Source organism: Bactrocera neohumeralis, chromosome 6, assembly GCF_024586455.1.
Source record: "Bactrocera neohumeralis isolate Rockhampton chromosome 6, APGP_CSIRO_Bneo_wtdbg2-racon-allhic-juicebox.fasta_v2, whole genome shotgun sequence".
In the NCBI taxonomy this organism is placed as follows: Eukaryota; Metazoa; Arthropoda; class Insecta; order Diptera; family Tephritidae; genus Bactrocera; species Bactrocera neohumeralis.
The window spans coordinates 73,462,905-73,489,398 of NC_065923.1; the positions used below are offsets into that span (position 1 = coordinate 73,462,905).

The window sequence follows — 26,494 nt, forward strand, 5'->3', positions numbered from 1 at the left end:
CTTATTTTCTATGCTAGTCCGCGCCGTTGAGTTTCGATTCATTTGTTTTCGCCTTTTAATTTTTATTTATTTATTCAACGCCGTCTGCTGTTGACACTTTCGACAAAGTTGTTTAACCATAAATAGACCACGACAATGGCGTCAAAAGCGGCAAATGCGGAGAGTGGCAAAAAACAATATTTTTTGTAGTTGTTGTTAGAAAAATCTACAGCAAATATGCGACAGGATGTAGCAGCGCTGCAATTACAGGTCAACTTTGTAAGCCGGAAATTGACGCCGGCAAGTTGAGACTGCAAGAAAACTGACTGTATAACTGTGCTTCCGAAAAGTGAGTTTAAAAGAAGTGAGTTTGCGCCTTACTCACGCATTTCTTAACGCCCTCTCTGACTCTCTTTCGTATTAAATTCTCCTCCGTTGAAAATAAATTATTTCTCTGCATTTGAAGGCGCCGAAATTTCGCAATTTAATGCTAATTGAAGCTGCTGCAAATTGCTATTGACATAATGGCCAAGTGAGTCATGCCAAAATCCATGCTTAAGGCGTGTTCACACTATTGGTAGAGTCATTAGCGCACAATGGAGGGCATATATTGGGTAGTCGAAAAAGTATTTTCGTATTTCTAATCAAACTTCAACTTGTTTTCTTATATTTATAATGAACTTTAATGCAACAAATATGTACCATTTTGGTCGTGATTGGTAGCTCTGGAGAGATACGACTGCAACGACCTCTTTTGACAAAATACGAAAAGACTTTTTCGACTCCCCTATTAAGTTGGGCAGCAAAAGTGCTTAGAAAAATAATTTCACTTCAATGAGGAGTAGCTATAATAGCTGCACCGTATAAGCAACACTCTCCGTATAATTTAGTAAATGAATATGAATATTCTCACGCACGCGCGCCCTATACCGTCACTACTAAGCAATTGCGCTTGCACTAATTTCATTTTTTGCTCCCCAAACGCGAGATTACGCAAATTAATGCCGAAAAATATACAAATTCGAAGGAAGAGACGAAACAAATTGAATCAAAACAAAAGTGAGTGCAATCAGCGCGTATTGAATATGCAAAGCGGCAGCAAATAATACTGTCAGTAAACGCCCTTGATTACAGATTATGAATATATCATTATTATTACTTCCCAGGCACAATGTAAGAACATCTAAGCATATTGTCACGAAAAATATCAGCGCATACAGCAAAAAAGTAAGCAATTGGCAACATTTAGCGTTATTAATGTTTAGTTACCACTGGCGCGTTTGGTTTACCCCTGGCGCGCATTTCATTCCCTTGACGCGCATTTCTATTCCCCTGACGCGCTCTTGATTTCTTTCACCTATCGTGCTTTCAGCCGCGCCATGTACCGCCCGGCAATGCGCTCATTAGCGAAATCGCATTAAAAACACATTTTACACTTCATCTACGCGCCTATTCAGCGCCAACGCGCCGCCGCCTACCAATGTCCAAAAGCATTTACCTTACTTATGTAATTTGAGGCGAGCGCAGCCAGCAAATTTACAAGAAATATTCATAAAAATCATAGGTTTGCTAAAAAGTTATAGAAAGGCGGTTTTATTTCATAAAAACGCTTCTTAAAGCATAATTACAATTAGAGAAAAAAATCTGAGAAACCAAATGCTAGGTTGATTGCTTTAAAAATTAAAAAAAAAAATTCATGCGCTGTTGTCTCTAGACATTAGAAACGTAGCGCTACCTCTGCCAGATACACGCGCCGTCTGGTCTTACTATCCGCGCGGCTACGCATACACGGCACAACAAAACCGGCAGCAACAAACAAAGGATAGTTCAGCAACAGAGACACGACGCCTGTCATACGGCACACAACGGTATGAGCAACGACAACAACAACAACAAAGCGGTAGTGATGGTGTGGCGGTAGTGGCGGTAGTGGCGTCGAGCGCTGATAAGTTGCAGCGGCAGCACTACTACCGACAAAATACATATCAACAGCCAAAACAAAGGCAACAACAGCCGCGCGTAAAAGTCCAAACGCCAGTCAATGCCATGCGGCAACAGCATGGCGCGCGGAAGAAACGTTATCGTCGAAGTTTAATGACAGACGAAACTTTTGAAAGCATCGACTTAATTACGCGAACGCATACGAGGGATGATGATGATGAAATGGAAGCGCACGAGCGCGATATAAACAACACGAATAATAGCAAGCATAAATTGAAGAATGGCAATAGCGACAGCGTTGATAAGGCAAAGGACAGCAGCGATAGCGACGCCGACGACAGTGAACTGTTAACTGTTGGCAACCGCGCGAACGTTGACAGCTTTGTAGTTACACAAAAGACAATAACAAAGGGTGTGGAGCTGCAGTTGACTAACAAAGAGGTGATTGAGTTGGTGGCGCAAACAGCAGGTGTGCCAAATATAGTAGATACAAATGTGGTGAGAAAATCGAGTGAGTTAACGGCAAGTAATACAGCAACGGTTGCTGAACGCGCGCGCAATAGCAAACGATTGCAAACCAAAACAAGCAATCAAGCAAAACAGTCAACGGCGGCTAAAACGCGCTGCCTCACGCCAGTAGCAGCAAGCGCGCCACATAAATGTCAAACGCTGACGCTAACTAACACACAAACTGCAAGTAATTACGCTGACGGCGCGCTAAGCAAAAAAGCGCACGAAGCGCCAAAGCAGTATATAAATATTTCAGCGGCGCAGACCGATTATGACAAGCATAATAGTAATAATACATCTAACAGTAAACGCACACCAAAGCGCGACAATATAACCAACGCGCAAACTTCTCAAATCAATAAGCTATTAAATCTCAATCAAAACTCTAATGATGACAAAGAAATTGCTGCCGCTGACAGGACTGGTGTTGAAGACGCGACCGCGCAAACGTCTGGCAGTGTAAGTGTTGTTGCCAAGACCGCCGTTGCTGATGGTGTGTCTGTTGAGCAAGAGCATGATGCGACATTGACGACAATTGCCAAAGTTTTGTCAAAGGCTTTTAGGGATAAAAATAATGAAGTAGCAAATTTGACAGGCGGTGACGCGCCAAACGCCGCGTGCGGAAATGATGCTGACAAAGCGCACGCGGCAAAAGCAACAAAATGTGCTGGTGAGACAACAAAGTTGCTTGAAGAATATACAATTGAAGACGAAGAGTACAGAATTGAAGACGCGCCCACTACACCAACAGCAACAGCCGCAGCGGCGCACACAGCTATTGACCTTACGGCCAGCGACATTCGTGATATATTTGATGGTGATATTGATTATGTTGAAGGTGACACGCAACATGAAGTAAGCGGCTCGCATGCAGAGTTTCTTAACAAAGTCAAAGGAAGAGCAGAATTTATTTTTAGAGCAGCGACTGAAATTAATGAGATATCGATTACAACAGACGCGACGTCAAGCGCTTATGTAATAAGTATGCGCGCTGAGCCCAACGAAGGAATGGCTGAAGAAGGCGCTGCCTATAAGCGTGTAAAAAGCAATTTGCGTGTACGTAAAGCGAACGAGCCGAGATATATGAAAACGCTTAGAAAGCACTTTGGACGCCCAATTCACGCACCTGTCCAACTAGCGCCGGCGGCAGTACAGTACCTCAATGTGGTTATTGATGATGATAGTCAAATTGACAGGCCACCAGTAGCAGAGCGTGAAATGCAGGAAAAAGTGCGCGGCAATAACGCCGACATAGGCGCTGTGCAAATTGACAAAAACAACGCCATAAGTAATGACAATAAAATAGACGTTAATGCGACTAAAAAATTGGCAGATAATGTGAGTCAGTATATACGCTATGCGAGCGCGTATGAAACTACTGCGCCACAACACGAATTTGATGAGGCAAATAATACTCAAATCAATCGTCATAATGGCGCAAGCGACAACGCGTTGAACGACGATAGTGAAAGCGATACCGACGTAGCTGCAACTGATGATAACAATAATGAGCGTGATTTGGTTGACAGCTATGATGATGTCGAGCATGATGCGCGGACGCAAGCCACACCACTGGCCGCAGACACGTCAAGTGTCATAAAAATTGATAAATCCGAATTGAATGAGCAAAAAGCGGGGCAGCGCGCAGCATATGATGATGTAGATGTAGATACACGCACGGGAGCAAGCGACGAAGCCGACGGACTGTGGGAGTTGGGGCGCGCGGCGACTGAAAGTGAACTGAAAATTAAGCTAAACGAAAGTCAAATGCAAAATGAACGGGCAGCAATGATTGAAAAACACATAGCGTTAGTTGGCGTGGCTGCTGAAACAGCAACAACAAAAACAAAAGTAATGATAACAGCTGATGAACGACAAACGATGGAGATAAATGAGCGCGCGTCAGTGGCAAGGCAAGAAACTGTTGCAAGCGAGCAGCAACGGACAGTAGACGCAAGGAGTACGGTAGTTTCGGATTATGAAAGTAAAAACCTTGGAGCAGTAGACGATTTGCTGCCATTAGAAACTGTGGAAAATGTTGAAGATGTTAGCTTGTCAGCGGCAGAAGCAGCAGACGTTGTAACGGTGAGGACAAAGTCAGTAACAGAGCGCACACAAATGAGCGTTCGACAAGCTGCTGAAGCAGACGCAGCACAAACAACCGAAAAACTGTACTACAATTACGTAACGGAGCGCGCAACTGACGAAGTTGAAGCTCAGGCGCATACAACAACAATGCAACCAACACATATAAGTGGTAAACGAAAAAGTGCGTCAACAGCTGCTGATGATGAAAGCAATGCGGAAGACGAACTGATGCTAAATGACGGTTTAATGTCGCATCACAACAACAAACACAACGAAAACCACAACGTGCCCGAGAACATAATGCAGCGCAAACGTAATTTCCATACAAACGCCAAAGCCTACGCCGAAACTAACGACTACCAGCATTTCATTGCCGAACCCAATGCGGACGACATTGATATTATCAAATTGGAGGACACACACTCGAGCGAGGATGAAATCTATAAAACCATAGCCGGTGCGCCTGCAAAGCCACAGCACACATATGGCAAGCGTAAGGAAATTGTCACCAGTCGGCCAGCTAAATACCCGGCGCATGCAGAAAACGAAGTACTCAAAGCAGGCGTAGCAAACAACGCGGTCAACAACTACGCTGACAAATTGCCACACTTTCCGCTCAAAGCGCCCATCGTGAGCGAAACATACGATGCGCCGAGTAAGCACATACTCGTCAATGTAACGATCGCCACCGAAGGTGATAGCAACTCTGTGTATACGCTACATGTGGCCGTGCCGATCGGCGGTCAAACGCACGATGTGCAAGAGGTGCTAACACATGAGCGCCTGAAGGCGCCAGCGCACGATGAAGATGCGCCGCCACCCGTGTATGCACACGACACCGAGCAAGCGCCAATCAGTCCTTATTGCATACCCGAACCACCGCCACCCATACCGGAATGCCCTTGCAAGTGCGCGGACTTCTTAACAGCAGCCGAAGTGGTTGAAGCCGTTGACGACGAGCCACACTTTGTGCCATTAGCGGATATTGTTGATAACGCCGGCGCTCCCAACGCTACCGCAACGACCACAGCGCCATATACTACCGACAATTTCATTCATTCACCATACACACCACCAATTGCTGCAAGCACAGCAACTATGTTGACTAATACCACTGCAGATTCTTTCATTTCAACAACTACCACTGCTACATTTACTAATTTGCTTGGTGTTGATGCAGCGCAAGCTGTCACTGTTGATGATCATGTTGTTGTTGGTGATGGCAGCAAAATTGCATGTCCTGATGTTATGCCTATTCTGATACTTGAAGGTGATTGTCTTTAATGGTTTAATGGTGACTAAAAAAAAGTACTAACAACTCACCACGTTCAGCTTGTAGACTAACAAACTGAAGTATTTGAATTATGTAAAAACTTTAAAAGAACGCTCAAACTCTTCATATATGTATAAATAACCTTTAGTAATACATAACTCTAAAGTCTAACATCAAAGGTGTTATCTTACTTCCTTAATCCGTGGATTATTGCTTGTACTTTGTACATATATAAAGTTGTATTTATGTTTAAGTGAGCTCTAACGGTACTAATTATATAATAATATTTGTAATTATGAAAGAAATATTTACTAATTTATAACAGTATATATAAATGTAAAAAAATATTTTAACTTTTTTGCATTTAGAAGCCGTAATGCTTAGGTTTACCTACTCTTACTACTGGAAAAAGTGTACTAACCACATACTTGACGTTAACCTTAAGATTTTAGTTATAACCTCATTATACTTTTTTGATATTTTCATTACTCATATTAACCTGTATACATAACCTCAACTTCACCTTAAGTACAGAAATTGGCAATGGGCAAAATTCAAACACATCGCATCACATCAAAAGCAAAATAAAATTCATTATCATAAGAAAATGTAAAATAGACTTACCTCGTATTATTAATGCTGCAAGAAAAACAGAAAAAAAATATTTTATAAATATCTCATTCATTAACTTAAGACTCATGCAAATACATCAACAAAACATATACATTATTTTAACTACAGCAAACAAAAGAATTTCTAAAGCAAGCTTTATAATAAAGCGATTGAGAATTATATGTGCGCAAATAGCAAGGAAAGAAAACAAGCACTGTGTAATACACACTCAGAAAAAACGAACAGCAACAATGCGCATGATAAGCGAGCGCTCTCAACGTGAGGAGCACAAACTCATATAATGCTGCGTAGCCAATAGGAAAGCGCAAAAACTCTTATAACACTGGGTAGCCAATAGGAAAGCAGCATTGCTCATTGGACAGCGAACGCGCTTAACGTGAAGAGCACAAACTCCTACAATGCTGCGTAGCCAATAGTAACGCCGCATTGCTCTTTTGACAACTACACCAAAGATTGAATAGGTTTTACAGTCACCAGCTGCTGCAGTGCACGATATCACCGAAGCTGCCGCTTAACAGCTAACGACAATGTCATTGGAAGCGCTAAAATTACTTAACAAAATTTCATCTTTCATAATTTTTTTTGTAACGAGTGACACCGAAAAATGTTAACCAACGACAGACTGTAAAAAATCAAATCGTTTCTTGTAAATTTACATACAAACTTTGTAAATTTTCTACAAATATAACAAAATTAAATAAAATTAGAAGAAAATTAAAAGAAAATTAAATAAAATTTACATTTAAGCAAAAACAAATATTTAATTTGCATTTCTAAAAATCGTACGCTTTTTTCCTTTTCTCTTCTCTCTCACCACGCGTTTGTATAACACGCTTTACGTACATTCAACACGCTCATCACACGCATTAATGGCGTTCGCAATACTCATCATTCATTGCATTTGCGCGCGCAATTTAACGCGCTTGTGAAACGTACGCGTGCCTTACTAATATACTTGCACCTATCGCGTACTATGCCGAGTAGGTGCGCGTACTTTCCCAGCACGCAGTTTCCCACCAGATGGCACGACCTTTGGACAAATCACCTTAGGACAGAAACTAACCAAGGAGATACAACCGTACAGCTATTGGAATATGCAATTCTATCAATCGGAACCGGCTTATGTGAAGTTCGATTACACCATACCGCGCGGCGCCTCGATAGGTGTCTATGGGCGTCGCAACGCGTTGCCAACACACACACAGTATCACTTTAAGGAGGTGTTGAGCGGCTTTAGCGCCAGCACCAGGACAGCGCGTGCAGCACACGTGAGTAGCTTACTATTTTGCTACGCAATAAGCGTGTATTTGTAGTTGTAGACATAAGTTTATTACGTAAGCGCTTATCATTATGTGGTTACATTTCGTATATGGTCTTAGTTTTTTAGTTTATGGCATAGTTATAAGGTATTAATTGTCGCCTCAAACTGTTTAACGTACAACTAATGCTTCATTAACCGAACTGTTTCTCTGTGTTTTTCTTGTTTCTCATCCCGCACACAACAAAATCAAACCGCTATACACACATCTCTGTACACACATATGCGTTCCATGTACCACATACCATATACACAACAACATCAAATCGACACATTTTCATGGCGCTACCACGTTCATCACTAAACGCTACACTACGTCTGGCTTCACGGATATAAACGCGCTTCCCGTACATGAATGCGCGCTCACTCTACTCCATCTACGCTCTTGCGCGCTCACTTGCCGCGCACAGTTATCGATAACGCGCGAGGTAACACGTTACATGGAGCCCGGTCACTGGTTCGTCTCGCTCTACAACGACGATGGTGACGCGCAAGAGGTCACCTTCTATGCCGCCATTGCCGAGGATATGACACAGAATTGCCCGAACGGTTGCTCCGGCAATGGCCAATGCCTGCTCGGGCATTGTCAATGCAATCCCGGCTTTGGTGGCGACGACTGCAGCGAGAGCGTCTGCCCAGTGCTGTGCTCGCAACATGGCGAATATATTAACGGCGAATGTATTTGTAATCCCGGTTGGAAGGGTAAAGAGTGCTCGTTGCGCCACGATGAGTGCGAAGTGGCCGATTGCAATGGACACGGTCACTGCGTAAGCGGCAAGTGCCAGTGCATGCGCGGCTATAAAGGCAAATTCTGTGAGGAAGGTAATGAAAGCGCACTTTAAACGCAATTTTTTTTGTTACACGCGTTGACTCGACAACAAATTACTTACGTTAACACATGCGTTAACAAATAATTTACTAATTTGCTGTTTTTTCCCAACCAGTTGACTGTCCGCATCCGAACTGCTCGGGTCATGGCTTCTGCGCTGACGGCACTTGCATCTGCAAGAAGGGCTGGAAGGGCACCGACTGCGCCACCGTCGACAAGGACGCCTTACAATGCCTGCCAGATTGCTCGAATCACGGCAATTTCGATGTGGACACGCAGACCTGCACGTGCGAGCCGAAGTGGAGCGGCGATGATTGCTCGAAGGAGCTGTGCGATTTGGATTGTGGACAGCATGGACGCTGTGTCGGCGATGCCTGCACTTGCGATGCGGAATGGGGTGGTGAATACTGCAACACCAAGCTCTGCGATACGCGCTGCAATGAGCATGGGCAGTGCAAGAATGGCACCTGCCTATGCGTGACCGGTTGGAATGGCAAGCACTGCACTATCGAAGGCTGTCCGAATGGCTGTTCGGCGCATGGACAGTGTCGCGTAAGCGGCGAGGGTCAGTGGGAATGTCGTTGCTACGAGGGCTGGGATGGTCCCGACTGCGGCATAGCGCTCGAATTGAATTGTGGCGACAGCAAGGACAACGACAAGGGTAAGTGTGTGCACTTGGCATATCATTTCATATAAATAATAATAATAAAAAATTGCGTTATGCGCCAGATGGTCTCGTTGACTGTGAGGATCCCGAGTGCTGTGCCAGTCATGTGTGCAAGACATCGCAGCTGTGCGTATCCGCGCCCAAGCCGATTGATGTCTTGTTGCGCAAGCAACCGCCGGCCATTACCGCATCCTTCTTCGAGCGCATGAAATTCTTGATTGACGAGAGCAGCCTGCAGAACTATGCGAAACTCGAAACGTTCAATGAAAGGTTTGTTCAAGGCGTTTGCCAATTTCCTTACACACTTTAGTATAATTGCGTATATTTTAAGTTTAACAAATTAGCTATATTGAAACAAAAAAAAAAATGATTGATAAGCATATAAGCAACATGCAATTGGTGACAAAGATATTTTTTCGTTTGATAAAAGCAACAAAATTTTTGCATTACATAAACGCTGATGTTTTAGTGTGTATAGTGGATGTAAATATCCAGTTAAAAAATACAAAAAAAAGCAACAACAAAAATAAAGCATAATGACAACTAGTTTGCCTTTTTTCAGTTTTTACGTTTTGATATTTTTAAGTTATCGTGCCCACGTCTAAAAAATCCCAACCCCAAAAAATATCCCTTACCAACTCATGAAACAAAACATATGTAAATAACTCCCACTATATGTCCTTTGTTTTTGCACCACAAATACCCCAAAAGTAGGCAAGAGTAGCCGTACAAAAATCAAGAAAAAAATTGTACGAAAAGCAAATTGATGCGGCAAGGCGCGCATTAATGCCGCGCTACATGCGACGTCTACGTTTAATACAATGAAATATTTTAGTTTTACGCAGGCTTGCATAAAACAACTTACTTTCGATATATGCTAAACACGCGTGGCTTAGTTTCAGTATCGTTTTTTTTTTGTTTTTTTCATTGGAGACATTTTACTTTGAAAAAAGTTGCAAATACAAAATGTTTACAGTTAATTAACAATAAAAATATACAACCACGTATGCAAACATTAAATCAACGCTAATGCAATTAATTTTCTCTACTCTTTTCTCTTCTCTTACACGCGCGCCCTAAAACTGCTACTAACCTACTACTACCAACATCACTACTACTACATACTACCACTGCGTATACGTAACCAATTTACTAATAATACGATTTGTACGATTTCAAATGTAAACGTTTGGCAAATATGCATAACTTTCGGCACTTGCAATACGCTAAAAACAAAAACAAAAAATTGCAAAATTTTATAAAAAAAAAAATAAAAAAATTTTGAAAAATTAACAAAAAAAATTTTATTAAAAAAATTTTTAAATTAAAAAATAAATTAAAATTAAAACAAAAAATTGTAAAATTAAAACAAAAACAAAAAAAATTTTAATTAAAAAATTTTATTATTAAAATAATTTAAATAAACATTTTTTAATATTAAAAAAATAAAAAAAAAATTTAATATTAAAAAAAATATTATACAAATAATTTAAATAAATTTTTTTAATTTTAAAATAATTTAAAAAAATTTTTAAATAATAAAAAAATCACAAAAATATAAAATAAATTAAATCAAATTTATTTAATTAAATAAAATTAAAACAAAATATTATAAAATTAAAAAAAAAATTAAATTAAAAAAATTTTAAATTAAAAAATTTTGTTATTAAAATAATTTAAATAAACATTTTTAAATATTTAAAAATAAAAAAATTTAAAATAAAAAAATAAAAAAATTTAAAAATTAAAAAAAATTTAAATTAAAAAATTTTAAAACTAAAAAATTAAAAAAAAATTGATTATTAAAATAATTTAAATAAACATTTTTTAATATTAAAAAACTAAAAAAAATTTAATATCAAAAAAAATATTATTAAAATAATTTAAATAAAAATTTTTTAATATTTAAAAATAAAAAAATTTAAAAAAAATTTTAATATTTAAAAATAAAAAAATTAAAATAAAAATTAATTTAAAAAAATTTAAAAATTAAAAAAACATTATTATTAAAATAATTTAAATAAAAATTTTTTAATATTAAAAAAATTTTAAATAATAAAAAAAAAATCACAAAAATATATTGCAAAAAAAAATTTTTTAAATCATTACAAACCAAATTATCAAAAATCATTACAAAAAATGTACCAAAAACTCTTACAAAAACAAACAAATCGTTTAAAAAATCACCACTAAATTCATTAAACACTAACAGCATTTTTTGGAATTATTTCAATGCAAGGTAAGCAAAGCAACAGCGCTCAAACTAAAATAACTAACTAAATACTCTTAAAAAAAAGTTCGTTGGTTGTTGGGTAACATGTTTTCTTAGCTATTAATTTTCATACTTTAACATATTCTAACGCTGTCATAGCAGTTCGCTCATTTTACTAATTTGTCGTAATTTTCATTATTTTTTCATTTAATTTTTCTAATTTCCTTTTTAATCGTCGAACACTTTATTTGCTTTTGGTTTTCATTACCAGTTTTTCATTCATGCGTTTTTCCTCTTCACTTAACCCCTCACGTCTAACATAAAGTCATGCAGCTGAAATGCCTATGCGCCTCGTTTGGGCCATGTAACGTCATTTTAAGCACTTAGTAGTGCGTTTTTCACATATTTTACACACCTTCATACTTTCTTTATTTCATTTTAAGTATTTGCGCGCCTAGACTACAAACAATAAGCGCCTATTACGTTTCCAAGCAACCCTACTGCAAAAAATTTAGGTTTTAATTTCAATAGTAAATGCAAAAAAAAAGTTCAAAACAAAATTTTAAACTACCGTTATGACATAAAAATACCTGGAAATGAACAGTATTTGAAAACTTACGAACACCTTGTAAACATGCGTTCGTTCGTGCATTTGTTCGTTCGTTGGCTGTTACGCTCGTTCAAACTTCGTTCAATTGTGTCTTATGTGTTAAGAGAAAGTCTATTTTATGTTTATATGTGCGTGTGTAATTTTACGTATTTGTTACACCTTATTTGCCGTTAATTTAGCAATTTACCGTTATTTATTTAAGTAGTTTATTTATAAATGTCAATACGTTTTTATTAGCGCAAGTTTTATGCATACAATTTTTACGTTTTTCTACTGCTTGTTAGTAAGTTATTTTTTCCTAACTATTTGCTAGCATATTTTACGCTCTCCAGCAAACATTTACTATTTTGTACCATACACACACTTTAATTTAACAAAGACGCCACTAACTCTCCGCTCTTTTTGATTCTTTCCCCTACAGCCGTTCGGCCGTTATACGCGGTCGCGTTGTCACCTCGCTCGGCATGGGTTTGGTGGGTGTACGCGTCTCCACTACGACACTGCTCGAAGGCTTTACGCTCACACGCGACGACGGTTGGTTCGATCTGATGGTGAATGGCGGCGGCGCTGTTACGCTGCAATTCGGCCGCTCACCATTCCGACCACAGTCACGCATCGTACAAATACCCTGGAACGAGGTGATCATCATCGATGTGGTGGTTATGTCCATGTCGGAGGAGAAGAATTTGATACCCATACCGCATACGTGTTTCTCGCACGACTACGATCTTATGAAGCCGGTTGTGTTGGCCTCGTGGAAGCATGGTTTCCAAGGCGCTTGTCCCGATCGTTCAGCCATTTTGGCCGAGTCGCAGGTTATACAGGAATCACTACAAATACCCGGCACTGGCTTGAATTTGGTATACCATTCTTCACGCGCCGCCGGCTATCTATCGACCATAAAGCTGCAGCTAACACCCGAAACTATACCAGATACACTGCACCTGATACATCTGCGCATAACCATCGAGGGTATACTGTTCGAGCGTGTTTTCGAAGCAGATCCGGGCATTAAATTCACCTACGCCTGGAACCGCTTGAATATCTACCGTCAACGCGTCTACGGTGTGACCACAGCGATTGTTAAGGTTGGTTATCAGTACAGCGATTGTAAAGACATCATTTGGGATATACAAACCACCAAGTTGTCTGGCCACGACATGTCCATTTCCGAGGTCGGTGGTTGGAATCTTGATATACACCACCGTTACAACTTCCATGAGGGCATACTGCAGAAGGGCGATGGCTCCAATATCTACTTGAAGAATAAGCCGCGTGTCATACTCACTACCATGGGTGATGGCCATCAACGTCCGCTTGAATGCAACGATTGTGAGGGCTTAGCATACAAGCAACGCTTGCTGGCGCCTGTTGCATTGGCCGCTTCACCTGATGGCAGTTTATATGTCGGCGACTTCAACTACATACGTCGCATTATGACCGATGGCACCATACGCACAGTGGTCAAGTTAAATGCCACACGCGTCTCCTACCGCTACCACATGGCACTGAGTCCACTGGACGGCACACTTTATATATCCGATCCGGAGTCTCATCAAATCATACGCGTACGCGACACTAATGATTACACACAACCGGAAAAGAACTGGGAACCCATTGTCGGCTCCGGTGAGCGTTGTCTGCCCGGCGACGAGGCGCATTGTGGTGACGGTGCTTTGGCGAAAGATGCGAAGCTGGCCTATCCCAAGGGCATCGCCATTTCCAGCGACAATATATTGTACTTTGCAGATGGCACAAATATCCGTATGGTTGACCGTGATGGCATTGTCACAACACTAATAGGCAATCACATGCATAAGTCACACTGGAAGCCCATACCATGCGAGGGCACACTAAAGTTGGAAGAGATGCATTTGCGTTGGCCCACCGAATTGGCTGTTAGCCCCTTGGACAATACACTACACATTATCGATGATCATATGATTTTGCGGATGACACCCGATGGACGTGTGCGCGTCATTTCCGGACGTCCACTTCATTGCGCCACCACTTCAACCGTTTATGATTCCGACTTGGCTACACATGCCACACTCGTGATGCCACAATCCATATCGTTCGGTCCCATGGGTGAGCTCTATGTGGCAGAGAGCGACTCGCAACGCATCAACCGTGTACGCGTCATTGGCACAGATGGTCGCATAGCACCTTTTGCCGGCGCAGAGTCGAAATGTAATTGCTTGGAACGCGGCTGCGACTGTTTCGAGGCAGAGCACTTCCTGGCAACCAGTGCCAAGTTTAACACTATAGCGGCGCTTTCCGTCACACCCGATGGTCATGTGCATATTGCTGACCAGGCCAATTATCGCATACGTTCGGTTATGTCCAGTATACCCGAAGCCAGTGCGTCACGCGAATATGAAATCTATGCGCCAGATATGCAAGAAATTTATATCTTTAACCGTTTCGGTCAGCACGTCTCTACAAAGAATATTCTCACTGGCGAAACAACATATGTCTTCACTTATAATGTCAATACTTCCAATGGCAAACTGAGTACCGTGACTGATGCGGCAGGCAATAAGGTCTTCCTACTCCGCGACTACACCTCTCAGGTGAACTCCATCGAAAATACGAAGGGTCAGAAATGTCGCCTACGCATGACACGCATGAAGATGTTGCACGAACTGAGCACACCGGACAACTACAATGTGACATTTGAATACCACGGCCCAACCGGCCTGCTAAAGACCAAACTAGATTCCACAGGCCGCTCTTATGTCTACAACTATGATGAGTTTGGACGACTCACTTCGGCTGTTACGCCCACTGGTCGTGTCATTGATTTGGTATTCGATTTGAGCGTTAAAGGTGCACAAGTTAAGATATCCGAGAATGCACAGAAGGAACAATCGATGCTAATACAGGGCTCAACAGTCATGGTGCGCAATGGTGCCGCCGAATCGAAGACATCTGTTGAAATGGACGGTTCAATGACAAGTCTAACGCCTTGGGGTCACACTGTACAAATGGAAGTGGTACCGTACGCCATTTTGGCTGAAATCAACCCTGTGATTGGTGAAAGCTATCCGGTGCCTGCCAAGCAGCGTACTGAAATCGCTGGTGATCTGGCTAATCGCTTCGAGTGGCGTTACTTCGTGCGTCGCATGCAGCAGGGTAAGCAAGGCAAAGGACCACGTCCAGTCTCACAAGTTGGACGCAAACTGCGTGTGAATGGCGATAATGTGCTGACACTCGAATATGACCGCGATGCGCAATCCGTTGTTGTGCTCGTCGATGACAAACAAGAATTATTGAATGTTACTTATGACCGTACAGCACGTCCCGTTAGTTTCCGCCCACAATCGGGCGACTATGCTGATGTCGACTTGGAATACGATCGCTTTGGTCGTTTAGTGAGCTGGAAGTGGGGTGTGTTGCAAGAAGCTTACACCTTTGATCGCAACGGACGCTTAAATGAAATCAAATACGGCGATGGCTCATCCATGGTTTATGCCTTCAAAGACATGTTCGGCTCGCTACCACTGAAAGTGACCACACCGCGTCGCTCTGACTACCTCTTGCAGTACGACGATGCTGGCGCACTACAAAGTTTGACAACGCCACGCGGCCATATACACTCATTCTCACTACAAACCTCGCTCGGTTTCTTCAAGTACCAATACTTCTCACCGATCAACCGCCATCCTTTCGAAATACTATACAACGATGAAGGGCAGATACTCGCCAAGATACATCCACACCAATCGGGTAAGGTGGCGTTTGTACATGATTCCGCTGGCCGTTTGGAGACAATTCTGGCTGGGCTATCAAGCACGCACTACACTTATCAGGATACGACGAGCCTCATCAAATCAGTTGAAGTGCAGGAACCTGGCTTTGAGTTACGCCGCGAGTTCAAGTATCACGCTGGCATTCTCAAAGACGAAAGGGTACGCTTCGGCTCTAAGAACTCATTAGCTTCCGCACACTATAAGTACTTCTATGATGGCAATGCACGTCTGAGCAGCATTGAGATGTCCATTGATGACAAGGAGGTGCCCACAGCACGTTACAAGTACAGTCAAAACTTGGGACAGTTGGAAGTTGTGCAGGATCTAAAGATTACCCGCAATGCTTTCAATCGTACCGTTATTCAAGACTCTGCTAAGCAATTCTTCACGATCATCGATTACGATCAGCATGGTCGCGTAAAGAGTGTGCTTATGAATATCAAGAGCTTCGACGTCTTCCGCCTCGAGTTGGACTATGATCTGCGAAATCGCATCAAATCACAGAAGACAACATTGGGACGTTCAACATCATTCGACAAGATCAATTACAATGCTGATGGACATGTGACAGAAGTGCTCGGCACAAACAATTGGAAATATTTGTACGATGAGAATGGCAACACTGTCGGCATTGTGGATCAAGGTGAGAAAATTAATCTCAGTTATGATATTGGTGATCGCGTCATACAAGTTGGTGAGATCGAGTTCAACAGTTATGATGCGCGTGGCTTTGTGGTGCGACGTGGTGAACAGAAGTACCGTTATAACAATCGCGGTCAGCTAATACATGCCTTCGAAAGAGATCGCTTCCAATCCTGGTACTACTATGATGACCGCAGCCGTTTAATAGCCTGGCACGATAGCAAAGGTAATGTAACGCAGTACTACTATGCCAACCCGAAGACACCGAAATTGCTGACACACGTACACTTCCCGAAAGTGGGCAAAACATTGCGTTTCTTCTACGACGATCGTGATATGCTAATGGCAGTAGAAAACGGCGATCAGCGTTACTATGTGGCCACCGATCAGAATGGTTCTCCGCTAGCCTTCTTCGACCCGAACGGCATCATAATCAAAGATGTAAGACGTACGCCATTCGGCCGCATCATCAAAGATACCAATCCAGACTTCTTCATACCGATCGACTTCCATGGTGGACTGCTAGATCCCAACACCAAGTTAATCTACACCGAAGGACGCCACTATGATCCTACAGTTGGTCAATGGATGACACCCAAATGGGAGACATTGGCCACCGAAATGTCCAATCCAACTGATGTCTTCATCTACCGCTACCACAACAACGATCCCGTCAATCCCAACAAACCGCAAAATTATATGATCGACTTGGAGTCTTGGCTGCAACTCTTCGGCTACGATTTGCGTAGCATGCAGAGCTCGAAGTACACCAAAGACGCGCAATATGTGCCACAAATTTCGATTAAATCAAACACACTTGCACCAGAATTCGGTGTGATTTCCGGCTTGGAATGTATCGTCGAAAAGACCAACGAGAAATTCAGCGATTTCGACTTCGTGCCGAAACCACTGCTGAAGATGGAACCAAAGATGCGCAATCTACTGCCACGCATTAGCTACCGACGTGGCGTCTTCGGCGAGGGTGTGCTGCTTTCACGCATTGGCGGTCGTGCTTTAGTCAGCGTCGTAGATGGCTCTAATAGCGTGGTGCAGGATGTGGTCTCATCGGTCTTCAACAATTCCTACTTCCTCGATCTGCATTTCAGCATACACGATCAAGATGTATTCTACTTTGTCAAAGACAATGTGCTTAAGCTGCGCGACGACAACGAAGAGCTGCGCCGACTCGGCGGCATGTTCAACATATCAACACATGAAGTGACCGATCACGGCGGCACCGCTGCAAAGGAATTGCGACTGCACGGACCCGATGCCGTGGTGATAATCAAATATGGTGTTGATCCCGAACAAGAGCGACATCGCATACTGAAACACGCGCACAAGCGTGCCGTCGAACGCGCTTGGGAGCTCGAGAAGCAGCTGGTGGCTGCCGGCTTCCAGGGACGTGGCGACTGGACTGAAGAGGAGAAAGAGGAGTTGGTGTCGCACGGCGATGTAGATGGCTGGATTGGCATCGACATACATAGCATACACAAATATCCACAGCTGGCCGACGATCCAGGCAATGTAGCATTCCAGCGTGACGCCAAACGCAAACGAAGAAAGATCGGCAGCGCACACCGCGCAGCGAAATCGCGCCGACAGCAATTAAGAGTCATGGATTTGAGTGCGTGAGTGGGCGAGACGAGCGAAGAAGTATACAAAAGTAGACGTGTAGCAGCAACTGTGACAAAAGTGAATGAGCAACGCGAAAATGATGGGCGTGAGAAGGATAGGCGAAGTTATGGTGTTGCCTATGCTAGGCACGAAAGCTGGCTAGCAGATGCAAACGCAAACGAACTGAACACCATTGAGACAACACTTTATTTAGACAACAATAACAGCAATAGCAGCGGTGATGATGGTGATGATGACGACGACGACGATGACGATGACGACGATGAGGATGACGATGCGCTGCCGCTGCCGCAAAATGTACGCAAACTCATTGTTGCCAACGAAGCTAACCACAGCGGCAATGAGGAGTACTACCAAGACGAATACTATTATAATAACAACTACTACGATCAGCACTACTATCGCAGCAAAGGCACAGATACAGACGACTTATATTAAACAACCAATACTACTACATACAAAACATATATAAAAAACAAAAACTGAAAAGCAAATTAAATTTAAAGAATTTAGTGGGTATTAAATTAAAATATGTGTGAGTACGTACGACTAACTACAATACTATGAGTAGGTATGTGTGAAGTAAAGAAATCATAAAAAACAAGAAATTTTCAAAATCAATATTTGCGTGTGAAAATGGCAAATTTGTAAAAAGTAAATGAAAAAAAAATAAAGAGTGAAGGTTTAGCAACTAAAAAGACGCCAAGCAAATTATTTAGTAAGAAAATAATAAAAATCTTTAGCACACACAGCGCTAAGTGGCGTAGGTAGTCGGATTTGGTGCGAAAAAGTAAAGCAAAAAATTTCAAAAACTAGCACAAAAATTAGAAAAGCATGTGAAAGCAAAATTACAAGCATGATTGTAAGCAAATTGGAAATCAGCAAGCAGCAGTGAAAAAGTAAGGTTAGGAAGCGTAGCGCTAAAATATTTAATTTTGAGGTTATATACGTGCTGGGGTGCAATTATTTTCGGAGAATTTCAGTTTTTGTATAAAGTAAAAAGCAGTTGAAAAGCCATACAACTTAAGCGTTTAAGTGGTGAATATACAGTAAACAGTCTAGCAAATTAAGTATTGTAATAGGCAGCAGTAAGAAAAATGAGTATTAAAATTGGTAAAAAACGAAAGAACTTAGTATAAACTGAATGTTTTTGTATAATTGCAGGTTAAGCAGGAAATTAACAGATATTTGGTGCAGAACAAATAAAAAAACATTATTTAAAGAAGAAAATTTAAAAAAAGGAATATTAAAGAAAAATTTATTTAAAAAAAAAAAAAACAGATTATAAAAAAAAAATATTTAAAAAAAAAGCATTATTAAAAACAAGATTATTGAAAAATAATTATTAAAAAATAATTATTTAAAAAAAATTATTTAAAAAAATGTTGATATACAGACATTGTGTAGTGAAATTTTGTTGTTTTTGCTAGCAATGTACATTTTTTGTAACTTTTTAGAAATTATTTGCTATGCTAAGACATAATTTTTCACAAAACTATTTTTTTTAATTAAAACTGTTAAAATAATTTTTGAATGCTTTCCCAAATAAAAAAAAAAATATAATAATAATTTTTTTGTAAACTTTCCAACATTTTTTTTGTAATTTTTTAGCAACTATTTACTATGCTGAAACTTATTTTTTCACAAAACTATTTTTTTAATTAATGCTATTAAAATAATTTTTGCTTGCTTTCCTAAATTAAAAAAAAAAATTTCAACTTTCCAACATTTTTTTTGTAATTTTTTAGCAATTATTTACTATGCTGAAACTTATTCTTTCACAAAACTACTTTTTTCCGAATTAAAACTGTTAAAATAATTTTCGAATGATTTCCCAAATTAAAAAAAAAATATTTTTTTGTAATCTTTCCAATTTTACACAAGTTATTACTATTTGCTTTGTTTAACGGACCTACGAACCGTGCTAAACTGTACGATAATATACTTTTACAAAATTTTATTCAATTTCAGAACGCTTCCACGCCAATAGTTTTTCTCGAAAATTTTTAAAATTCTTGCTATACATATATATTATAATTTTTTTTTTATTTCAGAGCGCTTCCACTACAGTAGTTATTTCAGAAAATTTTCAAAACTATTGCTGTGCATATTAAAAAAAAATGTTTTAATTTCAAAACCCTTCTACACTAGTTAGTTCTGAAAAACTTTGAAAAATTCTGAAAATTTTTAAAATTATTGCTGTATTTCTATTAAACCTTACGCCCAAATCAAAGTTAGCGCATTCTAAGAAATAATACTGAACATTACTCACATGACATGCACGCAGTGGCTTCAAAACTGTTAGACTCAATTTCCATTGCTGATTCGCCAAACTTTTGTACTCCTTGCCAAATACTCACAAAAAACTGCAAAACAAAAAGAGAATATAAAAAATTGTGATATACCGACATTTTAACAGCTAAAATATTTTTTTGTTTTTTAAACTTGCATACATACATAATGTATGTTTTCTGTATATCTGTTTGCAGTTGAAAAAACCCAGCAATTATTGGCACACATTAATTTGTTTACTGAAACACACTTTAAAATTTGTCTTAAACTGTTTTGCAGTAAACATGAAACGTTAATATAAATATATATATATATATATTTATATAAATATATATACATAATTAAAAGTTAATAGTTTAAACGCTGACAAATGCCATTTATATTTTAATTACATTTACTTGTAACATTTTGTAATTATAAAAATATTTTTATTTTTTTGTATGTTTGTTTGTATATGCGTTTTCAAGTGTATTGCTTAATTATGCATAATTTTTTAATTTTATATTATGCATTTAATTTTTTATAACGCATAAATTGTGTTTAAAATTGTAAATTATTTATTTAAATACACTTGAAAACTTGTAGTTTTAAATAGTGTATAAATGTTTGCTTTAAATTTTATATTATATTATACCATATTAATAAATATTTTAAAAATAAAATTACAGTAAATGCATGGTTTCCTCTTTTCTTTATATTGAGTTTTCTTATTTTAAATTTTTGGAATTTTTTTTATACCATAAAACAAATTTTTGACCATTAGAAATCAAATGTATGCAATATTTTTTATTAAATTCAAAGCGCCACCTTTTCTAAAAGCTTACCATACGACCAAAAAGCCGCTACTTTAATAAAACTCGCTATGGCGGTCGTGTGTCATCGCTTTAAGCAAGCTTTCAGTTTAACAAAGCATTTTTTACTTACTACAAAATCGTATTCAACTTATTTCAGTGATTTCTAGTGAAAGCGAAAGCTTAGACGCTTTTACATATATTAATATTGAAGGAAAACACAAAAACGCGTATAATACTTTTGAAACAAAATCATCAAATTACTACAGTATTTTAAAAAAGTGAAAGCTTCAAAACTTAAAAGCTTAGATTTTTTAAGTTGTATGAAAGCACAAAAGCTCTCATACCACTTTTGAAACACAATCATTTTCAACTTACTACAATGATTAAAAAAAGTGAAAGCTCAAAAGCTTCCAAGCTTAGATTTTTCGAGTTGTCCGGAAGGAAGCACAAAAGCTCGCTGAACTCTTTTCTAGTAAAATCCTTTTCCATTTAATTCAGTGATTTCCAGTGAATGTGAAAGCTCACAGGCTTACATTTTTGAATTTGAATAAAAGCACAAAAGCTTGCATATTACCTTTCAATTAAAATCATTTCAACTTACTGCAACGACTTTCAAAGAAAATGAAAACTCACAAGCATACAAGCTTAGATTTTTCATGTTGCATGAAAGCAGAAAAGCTTGCATAACTCTTTTCAAGCAAAATATTTTTCCACTTCAATGATTTCAAGTGAATGTGAAAGCTCAGGGGCTTACATTTTTTAAGTTTCAAAAAGCACGAAAATTCTATTAATACCTTTCAATCAAAAGCTCATAAGCTTACATTTTTGAAGTTGAAAGCACAAAAGCTCGCATATTACTTTTTACTCAAAACCATTTTCTACTTACTGCAGTGATTTTCAAAGAAAATGAAAGCTCACAAGCTTACACACATTTTTGAAGTTGTACGAAAGCACAAAAGCTTGCCTAATACTTTTCAAGCAAGTTTCTTTTTTTAATTTAAACCCTGTATACGCAATAAAAAAACTAACTACTCAACAAATTAAAAATTATTCTCACAACTAACGAACTACATACAATATTTACCGATATTCTCAACGATCTATGTATATTTACGTATATGATTAACGAATTTTAATTATTCTCAATTATATGTTTATGATGTGTATAATGATTGCGATATTTAAATTTGTATTAATGCTATTATTATTATTAGATGACATGATTATTGACTATTGATTAACCGCATCTCTAGTGTTATCCAATTAAGGAATTATTAGGTATAGATATAGAGGAGAATCAAATTGAAGGAAAAACACATACTTAGATACATACATATAACTATATGCATACACTTAGGGTATAAGTACACAGTGTAAATAGCACAAATATCCCACTAAATAACCTTAATTACCGTTAGGTGCTAAGTGTTTAGGTTAAATACAAAAATCACAACAATTTGCCAGTATAAACGAAAAAGATGTTAAGAAAAAAGAAATGTACGTACAGACATACATATAAATATATATAAACTTTGCAAAATTGCTGTGTAAAATACATAGTAAATGACTAATGTGTTAGTAATTTTAATAAAAAAAAAATGCAAGAAAAATCAGCAGCAAAATGAAATGCATATTTTTTAAGAAAAGACATGAACAAAAATAGTAAGCACACACAAGTGTGGCGGTGTTGAGAGAAGTAAAAAGAATTAAAAAAATAAAAATAATAATTTTTCCTTAACCCAATGTGGCGACGCAGTGCATTTTGGGTATGCGATATCCACTAACGCAACTCGATACGCTACATTTGAGTTTAGCAAAGCAAATGCCACAAGGTGTGTAATGTAAATTAAAAGCAAGAACTTGTAGAATAATTTATATTAAATATGAGAAAGTTAGTTATGTAAGCAAAAATTATACTGTAAAAATTGCAATAATTTGAAAATAAATTAGTTATACAAAATAAGCAAATATTAAATTAAGCAACTGCGCAAAAGCAAAAAATGCGAAAAAACATACCAAAATTATGACTGATACAAGGAAATTTGAAAAAAGCAAGAAACACAAAAACGAAGCGTAATATTAAACCAAATTGCAGCAAGGCATGCAATAAACAAGCATGCTTATAAAGAGAAATGCACTTAAAAGAGGAGTAATAAAATGAAAACTAAAACACTTAAAAGCATTGTGAGCAAAATCCGAAAAAAACGCAAAATTTTCTTTCACGCAGCCACAAATAGGACGAAAAGTTTCATGTGAAAAATAGTATTTGCCCCACAATTGCATTTGTTTTTGTATTAGTAGAACAGCAGATTTATATATATACTTTGTTTGTTTCAAATTTTTGTTTTTCATACGAAATAAACTTAGTCGCTAAGTGGTGAAATGCAGCATATAAATATGAAAATAAAATAAAAGGAATAAAAGAAAAACATTAGTTGAAGCAATTTGCCGCAAAAGCAGAATTAGCCAGAGATAAATGTGTACTTGTAACTGTATTAAATATGAAATAAAAAACTATTAATAAAATAAAAATGAAAATTTAAACCAACAAAGACATTTGTATACTTTTTTTAATGCTGGTAAGCGGCGCGGAAAGTTGGTATTTATGTGTGTGTCCTTGAACATGATTTGCATAGATCAATTTGTATGATAGCTATATGCTATAGTGGCCCGATCTGAACAATTTCAATAGAGGTTGTACAGTTGTTTTATATAATAATCACTACTAAATTTCGTTCAGATTTCTCGTCAACTAAAAAAGTTTCCCAAACAAGGACTTGGGTTTGATCGGTCAGTTTGTATGACAGCTTTATGCTATAGTGGTCCAATCTGAACAATTTTTACGGAGGTTATACTGTTCTTCTTCTTCTTAATTGGCGTAGAAACCGCTTAAGCGATTATAGCCGAGTTAACAACAGCGCGCCAGTCGTTTCTTCTTTTCGCTACGTGGCGCCAATTGGATATTCCAAGCGAAGCCAGGTCCTTCTCCACTTGGTCCTTCAACGGAGTGGAGGTCTTCCTCTTCCTCTGCTTCCCCCGGCGGGTACTGCGTCGAATATTTTCAGAACTGGAGTGTTTTCGTCCATCCGGACAACATGACCTAGCCAGCGTAGCCGCTGTCTTTTAATTCGCTGAACTATGTCGATGTCGTCGTATATCTCGTACAGCTCATCGTTCCATCGAATGCGGTATTCGCCGTGGCTAACGCGCAAAGGACCATAAATCTTTCGCAGAACTTTTCTCTCGAAAACTCGCAACGTCGACTCATCCGTTGTTGACATCGTCCAAGACTCTGCACCATATAGCAGGACGGGAATTATGAGTGACTTATAGAGTTTGGTTTTTGTTTGTCGAGAGAGGACTTTGCTTCTCAATTGCCTACTCAGTCCGAAGTAGCACCTGTTGGCAAGAGTTATCCTGCGTTGGATTTCTAGGCTGACATTGTTGGTGGTGTTTACGCTGGTTCCAAGATAGACGAAGTTATCTACGACTTCAAAGTTATGACTGTCAACAGTGACGTGAGAGCCAAGTCGCGAATGCGACGACTGTTTGTTTGATGACAGGAGATATTTCGTCTTGCCCTCGTTCACTGCCAGGCCCATTTTCTGTGCTTCCTTCTCCAGCCTGGAGAAAGCAGAACTAACGGCGCGGGTGTTGAGGCCGATGATATCAATATCATCGGCATACGCCAACAGCTGTACACTCTTATAAGAAGATGGTACCTTCTCTATTTAGTTCTGCGGCTCGAACTATTTTCTCCAAAAGCAGGTTGAAAAAGTCGCACGATAGGGAATCGCCTTGTCTGAAACCTCGTTTGGCATCGAACGGCTCGGAGAGGTCCTTCCCGATCCTGACGGAGCTTTTGGTGTTACTCAACGTCAGTTTACAAAGCCGTATTAGTTTTGCGGGGATACCAAATTCAGACATCGCGGCATAAAGGCATCGGAGGATGGAGTCATGTGTAGAAGTTCACGCAAGTGAGGAAAGTTCTCTGATCGCCATTCACTTGGGAGTGGCCAGAAACGATTCTTTTACACATGGCTCAAGCAGCTCACTACTTCCGGTCTTTGACCAAGTATCCTCTGGGTAGCCTAAGAACATCCGTTCGAAGGCGAGCTAAATGAGAAGGCGAAACATTCCCTACAAGGGTTGTGCGCTGGGTTTGGGACCCGCCACGTAAAAAACACCCCCAGTGAAGAGCTACAACCAGCCTCGGATGAGAGACCCCACTTTTGATGAGGTTATACTGTTGCTTTATATAAATATCTCTGCTAAGTTTCGTGAAGATACCTTGTCAAATAAGAAAGATATGTACATTAAACTTATGAGATGACGCCCACTTTTTCAAAATTTTTTCTCACAAGTGCTCCTTGCGCTAAATTACAGTTTCATATTTTAATTTAGTGTTTACTTATGACATTTTATAGGTGTCAGTTAATGGCGTTTTGTGGGCGCGGCAGTGGTTCGTTTAAGCCCATCTACGTATTCGTACTTTTTTTCACTAGGGAGCGCGCATACCAAGTTTCATCAAGATATCTCAATTTTTACTCATGTTACTGCTTGCACGAACATACGGACGAACGGACGGACAGACAAACAGTCACCCAGATTTCAACTTGTCATCTGACCATTTATATACATATACATACATAAGTATGTAACCCTATATCTATCGCGATTAGTTTCAGGGGATACATATGTACAACCGACAGGTGAACAAAACTAGTACTGTAGCAACTAGTTGCAAGAGTATAAAAACACCTAAGAATTAAATTTCTTTCGGATATCTCAAAACTGGCGACAAATTGTTGTAATACCTAAACCGAATCCGGTTTTAGATCCATAGACTCTTAGGCGAAGTTGTTCAGAATGACTTGTAGAAAATTTAATACATATGCGAAAATCGACCCGTTCTCATGTACAAACATGCAGACAGAAATGTATTATAAAATAATATAAATTATAATACAAATGTAGATTATATATACATATTACATATATAAATTTCAAATAAATTGGTTACAAACTCACCGTTTTTAAACATGCCTTGTCCATATTGCAACACGCGCTATTTTTTATAACAACACTACCGCACTTATATAATACCCGACAAACTCGACGTAAGCCAACCGAGAACCGCATGAAGCTCATTACATTCATTCATACACTCATATACGCACCCACGCACGAACCCGTACACGCACTTAAGAAATTTGCACAACATAGACATTCGTAATTTCGAGGAGTTTAGCGCACTACGACTTTCACGACATTATTTTTTGCAGTTTAATAAGGCTTTTAACATTAAATCAAATA

At 39.0% G+C, this 26,494-nt stretch overlaps 1 protein-coding gene across 7 annotated transcripts in view; it reads left to right on the forward strand.

The window, feature by feature from the left end:
- The window catches only part of LOC126762930 (teneurin-m), a 517,900-nt gene extending 494,170 nt beyond the window's left edge, over nt 1–23,730 (forward strand). For 2 of the 7 annotated variants that reach the window (XM_050479984.1, XM_050479981.1), the window contains 7 exons: nt 1,694–5,788; nt 7,409–7,692; nt 8,153–8,564; nt 8,687–9,232; nt 9,301–9,508; nt 11,451–11,477; nt 12,482–23,730. In XM_050479984.1, the coding sequence (XP_050335941.1) occupies nt 1,694–5,788; nt 7,409–7,692; nt 8,153–8,564; nt 8,687–9,232; nt 9,301–9,508; nt 11,451–11,477; nt 12,482–18,089 (11,180 nt within the window). In that variant the 3' untranslated portion in view covers nt 18,090–23,730. The remainder of the gene's footprint in view (nt 1–1,693; nt 5,789–7,408; nt 7,693–8,152; nt 8,565–8,686; nt 9,233–9,300; nt 9,509–11,450; nt 11,478–12,481) is intronic. The other 5 variants (XM_050479982.1, XM_050479983.1, XM_050479985.1 and 2 more) reach the window with 5 other exon arrangements.
- The last annotated feature ends 2,764 nt before the right edge of the window (nt 23,731–26,494 follow it).